The following is a 7,081-nucleotide window of genomic DNA, read 5'->3' on the forward strand; positions in this document are numbered from 1 at the left end:
CTACATCTATGAGATGCATAGGACTAGTTTTGCCTGCTCTATTACAAAGTGAGAACCAATTCCGTTAATACAAATGCCAAACTAGCTTAGTTTGATACGTGTGAATGGACGATGGGTCGTACCAAAACCAAACAGATCTGGTTCTTGTTGATTAATCAAATATACTCATAATTTTTACAGGTATTTCACAATAGTTCTCGTGGAACCAAATCTGCTAGGAAATTCATTGGGAACTGACCATGTGTGATTAACTACAGGCTTTGCAATTACATGAACAAATTTCTGGTATTTCCATGGTTCCAAGACAGTGTGAAAAGGCTCTTCCTTCATTTCCCTCGCTGAATATGACAAAACAGTGCCCCAGTAGTATACAATCTGAGTGTGGTCTCTTCTGAGAAATAAAAGTTACGAGAATGGTGCAGCTGAATTTGGGTGGTTAAAACAGTTGGACATGTTGGTGAAGTGGGGAATAAATAGGAAAGGAAGGAAAAGGAAAGAATCATACATTATGGTAATCTCAAGGAATCTTGCCGCCTCAAGGGGATACCCTCTTGTCCAAAACCATTCTCCTCGTCACCGTGCTTGGGAAGTCGCACAGGCAGCATGGCAGGACCTGCATTTGATTCCATTAAAACATGCTTTGAGAAATTGGTCACCCTATGACAATGCCAGCTTAAATACCACAAGAAAAGCCGCAGAACATACCATCAACCATGTCTTTGGTTTTGTGAAGAAGAAAAGTCCCAGAAAGAATTGTCACAAATCCACACATTTCTGTTACAATTTGTGTTGGATTTTGCCTATCCCAGTCCTGTTCACTCAAACACAACGAGAAGAATAAGATATAATGAATACCATGAAAATAAATAAATATGGATGCTCAAAAAGCTTCACATTGTCCTAAAGCATTAGAACAAATTGCCTTCAAAGATTCAACCACACAAGACCTCAAAATGTTATTAGATGGCCTAATAGTTGGATATGCCTAACTTCATGCATGTCCATGTTTATAGTGTTCAAAAGGACTGATTGAATAAAATCATATTTGATCACCCCCTAGATTGGGCTGAACAGAGAAACTATATAATGAAACAACCAGGAAAAGGCTTTAGCAAACTTGATGTTTCACCGAGTTCAGTTCTAGCACAATTTATAGTTATTATTCACAAAGCAAAACTGAAAACTAAAATGTCTAAGATGAGGTGAAGTTATTACCTTGAACATAATTACACTGGCTAAAATGGTCAAAGAGGTAAACATGACATAGTATATAGGAGAGACAACTGCTGTATTGAATGTGTCCAGGGCCTGCATTGAAGATTCATCAAAGAGAGCGTGAGGGACAGATAAAATAATGACTAAAAGCACGAAACAAAAAAGTTCACTTTTGCCTTTCCTTCGGAGGGTGGATCCTTAGATACGTACAAACATGGTTGAACTTCATCAAATAAGCCAAGCTTAAACCTTACTGAGCTCTGTTCAAGTTGATCCCAACCCAGTTAAATATGGGAATTTAAGCCTAAAAGTAAATTCTCCTGTACTAATAAAGGTCTCCTCCTCGTATTGTTTCTCTGCTTTTCCAACTTGTTCATTTTCCTTTCTTTTTCTTTTTTGGTTCCAACTTATTGTACATCGCGCTTTTTATGATTTGACTTTAATATTGCACAAAATAACAACCAATTTGCCGCTTTTTCCTATGATTTTTTAAATATAAAATGTTAATTTCAGAAAACGGCAGAAGTTTGAGTCTTCAGTCCACGTTCTGTCCTAATAGTAGATTCCAAATCCAAGGTATCTGTGAGATGAGCCTAAGCTGTCTTATCTATAGATCCTGGGCAACAATACACTCCCAGGCCAGATGAAGTTAGCCCTAAGCTTTACTTAAGAATAATGTCGACTGTGTCATGAAATCAGATAGGGTTTCTATAATATGTTCATTATATAGAACGGAGATTATAATTCCCTTTACAAAACAGAAGCAGCTTTGCATTCTCCTAATTGTTTATTTTCACTTCTACGATGAACCTGAGTTAAATGTATGCTTAATCATGCCGCATCTTCCGACAGGAGACTACGTTGCAAGAGCAAGTCTAGGCTGGCATATCTTAGCAACATATGCACAAACCTTTTTCACTGATTAGTAGCAAGATATGCACAAATTTTATCACGCAAACTGCAGATATATTGGAGAAACTTAGAGCACAAATTCATTAAGCAGATTGCAGTTATGTGGGAAGAACATAGGAAGGAAATAAGGAGATAAGGGAGGAGTTAATCACCTTATTTAAATAATTCATTTGGGTAAGAATGCACACAATGACAATCAAAGTAAAAGCCCAAGTCTGTGGATATATTAGCTGATTTGTTCCTGATAATGTCAGCTTCAAAGCAATTCCAAGTGCTTTGACACTCATAACCTGTTACAGTAAAGCGGAAATCTCAATAAGAAAAATACATGTGGGAAATTGGAGAAACGCAAATACACAATTATTTGGAAGAACCAAATCAGATATGAACAGTTACATACCGATAAAGAACCCATTAGTGAACACACTCCGATATAAAACATAATGTGTGTCTGCCCATACTGTGGAAGATAGTGGAATATAAGAATTAGGACAGTTATTATCACCACCACTGCGTAGAGGAGAAAAGCTGCAGGAGAGTTGAAAAGATGTTGAGCTCGAGAGATCAGGTAGAAAAAGGAGAAACAAGAAACAACAACAATATGAACCAAGAAACTACCTGGTTCAGTAGCAAGATCCCACACTTCCGTCACAGATAGAATCTCACGTTCTTGTGGAGCATGCAACACTATCGTGGTGGACCCAACAACACATAAAGCACAACCTAAAATTCCAAATGTGTGTAGCTTCTCTCTCAAAATAATGTGTGCGAGCACAGCACTGTGGTTCAAATACAAATTAATCATTAATCAACTCATAAGTTAGATCTGGATGAGTTACAACGTATACTATACCTGATTATAATACTGAGTGCACCAAGAGGAGTGACTAAAATAGCAGGGGCAAATGCATAAGCTGCAAAATTAGCTACCTCCCCAACAATCACTGTTGCAATAGCAGCAAGCAGTCAGAGTTCTATCTTCAAGAATCAGACCCCAGCAAAATAATCAAATCCAGACACACTTGCCAGAAAACAAAATAATCAGATCCAAATACAATGAAAAAGAGAAAGAAATGGTTGAACAATTAAAATAGGAAGAATATTTGCAAAGCCAGTTTGGAGACAGTATACATCCTTTCTCCACGAAATGTCTCAAGAAATAAAGTCAAACACAGTAGTTTATCTTCAGTCTCAAACCTGTATAGATACTTCGCTATAAGTACAAGTCTAGAATTTTCACAGATCCTGCATAAAAGACATACTCTCCAAAAATAAGTACTAACAGCATCTTCATTCGGAACCCAATTCTCCTTTTAACTACTATTATACCAAATAATGGCAACTTCACCATTTATTTTTAACAGAAACTTTACCTTTAATGGTTCTATGTTTGTAGTAAGAGAACACAAGAGAAATGGTAGGATAAGAACACCAAGGGCCACCAGATTTTGGTCAAATAAACTTCAATTCATGTCAATGAAACCATTAATATCTGGAAAAGCAGTTAAATTCCAAGTCCATGCCAATCTTGTCAACATTAACAGAAAAGACAATCATGCGGTATCAACATGATGGTTGGGGAAGGAAGAATTTTCATCAGTTTAATGGAGAAGAAGGAATCAACAGAATTTTTTTGATCAAGTAAGTAGATGCATTAAATGGCATCAAAAAGATGCAAGAGCTTTAAGATTACAAAAGATATTTGATTAGCTCCAGTACAGTTAGTCAGTTACCCTATTGATCAATGTTATCTACAAGGTCAGTCAGATGGGTTGCTTTAATGCCTCATCTGGCGACAGCCTTTCTCCAACGTTTCCCCTACAGGCCGTGCCGCCCTTCTGCCAAGTGCCACCTCACTGTCCTTCTTCTTATTCTCTGCAGGGAGCCTTCCATCCAAAAGTAATATCGTCATTCCCCCTCTCATCACTTCTTATTCGGAAAGGAAGAAAACATGGAGCAGACTGGAACAGGATAATTCCACCCTGATCATCCGAGAAGGAAGAATATTTATAATAAGCAAATTGAAGGTCTTAGACAGGACATCTTAGGATCGATCTTGCTAAACTCTTAACAGATTAACTTCCTGCCCTCCCACCATAATTTCATCAAGAAAAAGTTACAACCAGGATATAAGAAAGATGAGGATCCCCCTCTGGCTTGAACAAGTAAAGCAATTCAGAAGATGAGCATTAAGGAGGAGCTTGTTAGAGACAGGCTGGTTGGTGGACTTAAATAGTTAGCACCAAATGATGTTTTCATGAAATTATTCTTTCTAAACCTAAAACTTTGTAGCATGAATACCAGATAACTCAGAGAGCGGACATATACATAACAAGATACAGTTTCAGATTTAGACAGCTGCATGTCATTCAAAGAAAGAGACTTTATAGTTTACCTTAATGCTTGATATAATGTTCAATAAATTATCTTTTTTTAAGTTCTTGTTTTTTTTCTTTGATGAAGCTGATATATATTTTCCAATTTTATTTTATTTATTAGGGAAAAGAAGAAGAGCCAAAAACAAATAGAACCAAAAGCTTCTTACAAGGGGAGAGGCTTAATCACATCATGCATATTACAAGAACATGCAGGATGATCTAATGGAGCAAGAAATAGTTATATTTTAATCAAATAACGCATAAAACTTGTTCTTTTTCATAGAGCATGTACATTAACAGTGAAAACTATGCAACATACTGCATATAAGCCAGAAAAAAAAGAGGGGGGGTTGTTCGAATTTCTTTAATTTAACAGGGGGTAAAAAAGTGAAGCCAATAACTGTATTGTAGTATATAACTCACTTGTTATCATGCCGACCCACCAAAGAGGCTCATATAGGTATGAATATCCTCCAACTCCTGCAAAATAAATTATGTTAAGTCATAGAAAAAGTGTATTACCAAACGTTGACTTAAAAGAAAAGCATTATAAACCATGTAGGAGATGAAAAGACACTTGGTAAAGTATAAGAATCCTAAAAGCTAATGTGAATGTAGATGAAAGATCAAATATATCATGTGTCAAAATTTTCTAACTATAAGTTCCCAGATTGAGCATTGGGCATGCTGCCCTGAAGTGGTTGATTAGTTGATCTATGTAATGAACTACTCCCTCTGTCCCAATTTGTGTGGCACCATTTGATTAAGTATGGAGTTTAAAAAAGAAAGGAAGACTTTTGAAATTTGGGGTCTAAAACAAGCCTTAGATATTTGTGTGGCTACAAATCATTTCATTAAAGGTAAAAGGAGTTCTAATGTTCAACTGTCTCTAAATACAGAAATGTCACATTCTTTTTGGGACAAACTAAAAATCAAAGTGCCCCATAAATTGGGACGGTGGGAGTACCTTCCAAACAAATGTTTAAGGTTAAAATTTTGGAAATCAAGCAACTATAGTACTTTGGAACAACAAATGCAAATAGGGTTGGCAATCATTTATAGATGGATTTGTTGGTTGACTATTTGAGGCTACACTACATTTACCAATCCACAACACGCCAATTTCAAGTCCAAATACCACTTGAAACAGCAATAATTATTCTAACATTTCATATTCAATGGATTCAACCAAGTCCAAATAGCATCGAAAGGACAATGAGTATCATGGCCAAGTAACATCAAGAGCAGGGACAGTTAACCGAAGAGGTCAACAGCATCTCCACATTCAAGTTGGAAAAGGCTATTATTAAGAAGAAGTCCTCAATTATTCACTAAAGCAAAGAAATTCACAAGTACACGCAAACTAAATCAATTATATATGAATCTTCTATATCTATTTCAAAATTGAAAAGGGAGTGTAAATGTTAGTACCAGCTCTGACACCAGAAGCACCAGCTTTCTTTAACCCCTTTTTCTTAACAATGAAGCTAGCACCGATGAATACGCTTGATGACAAAGCAAGAACCAACCCCTTGATGTTATCGGATGACATGCCCCTGTACACATCTTTCCAGCTTTGTGTATCCATCAAAAAATTTCCTAAACCCAATTCGTCACTCTTTCATATGTACACAAGTTCTAACATACACTTAATAAATACTCAATCTCAGCTAAAAGCTGCTGCTCAACTGGGAAATTGAATCAAGAATTTTAGTGGGATTGAAGATCTGGGTAAAGAGCGAAGTAGATAGGCAGTAGGTGTGAAGGGTGTTTTCTTAATAGATCGGGGGTGAGAAGAAAGAAGAAAGAAGAAAGAGGAGTGGGATATAGGAGAAAATGGTTTTACCAAAATTGTGACACACCTATGACTCCGGTTGATGAAGAGTACAACACTCTTTCCTCTAAATATCAGGGGGGGCTGTTCTTTTTGTTATCTGCTTTCTTTTATCTTTTTCTTTTTCGATTTTTCGTAAGTAATCAAAACTGCTTTTCTTTGCGTGGTTAATAAGGGAGCTTAGAAAATCTGATAGTAACAGTAGTAAACTCGTGACGTGACCCTATAATTTGTATATTGACCTTTTAGTAAGTACCGCAATCTGACAGAATATTAATATATTATTTTTTAATAAATATTGATCGTTATTTTATTTTTTAATACAGTGTGCAGAAATATAACAAAATCTATATAAAATCAAAGGATACACATCTTACAATAATCAAATAAATTATTTATTCCTTATTCATTCTTTATTAATTAGCAAGTACTATACATTTACTATTATGTATTAACTTGTTAATTGGCTTAATATTTTGATACTATTTTTCTTTTACTATAACATTGATATATGTTTTCTTACTCTTGGAATAATTTTATTTTTCTTAAACTTGTGTTACACTATTCAAAATTCTTCAATTGTCTAAATTTACTAATAATTTTCATGAAGGTGAAAGAGAACCGACTTTATGTTCCTAAAGGAGGAGATCTTCGAAGGACTCTTCCGATGGTGCCATGATACTTTGTAGGCCGGCCACCCAGGGGAAGAACGCACCAGGGCATTGTTGCGTCGTGATTATTA

The 7,081-nt window shown here is 35.9% G+C and overlaps 1 protein-coding gene across 3 annotated transcripts; it reads right to left on the reverse strand.

Annotated features, from left to right (window-relative positions):
• Positions 1-119: 119 nt before the first annotated feature.
• LOC104110825 (probable magnesium transporter NIPA4) lies at positions 120-6,436 on the reverse strand. Of its 3 annotated transcripts, none has more exons than XM_009620383.4 (10): positions 5,937-6,436; positions 4,929-4,985; positions 2,981-3,071; positions 2,746-2,906; positions 2,528-2,655; positions 2,280-2,417; positions 1,216-1,308; positions 706-811; positions 506-613; positions 120-391 (listed from the first exon to the last, which is right to left on the reverse strand). In XM_009620383.4, the coding sequence occupies exons 1-9, from the start codon at positions 6,091-6,093 to the stop codon at positions 507-509; spliced, it is 1,038 nt and encodes a 345-aa protein (XP_009618678.1). In that variant the 5' UTR covers positions 6,094-6,436; the 3' UTR covers positions 120-391; position 506. The 3 variants fall into 3 exon arrangements, with proteins under 3 accessions (XP_009618678.1, XP_009618679.1, XP_070037690.1); XM_009620384.4 differs by having other exon boundaries at positions 120-422; XM_070181589.1 differs by having other exon boundaries at positions 120-613.
• Positions 6,437-7,081: the final 645 nt, after the last annotated feature.

This window comes from Nicotiana tomentosiformis, chromosome 7 (assembly GCF_000390325.3).
Source record: "Nicotiana tomentosiformis chromosome 7, ASM39032v3, whole genome shotgun sequence".
NCBI lineage: Eukaryota > Viridiplantae > Streptophyta > Magnoliopsida > Solanales > Solanaceae > Nicotiana > Nicotiana tomentosiformis.

Coding starts and splice junctions, on each gene's coding strand:
- LOC104110825 (XM_009620383.4), bottom strand. CDS start 6,093: ATGGATACACAAAGCTGGAAAGATGTGTACAGGGGCATGTCATCCGAT. Junction 2,907..2,980: donor GCACTCAGTATTATAATCAG/GTATAGTATACG, acceptor TTTGAACCACAG/TGCTGTGCTCGCACACATTA. Junction 812..1,215: donor CCAGTGTAATTATGTTCAAG/GTAATAACTTCA, acceptor TTGAGTGAACAG/GACTGGGATAGGCAAAATCC.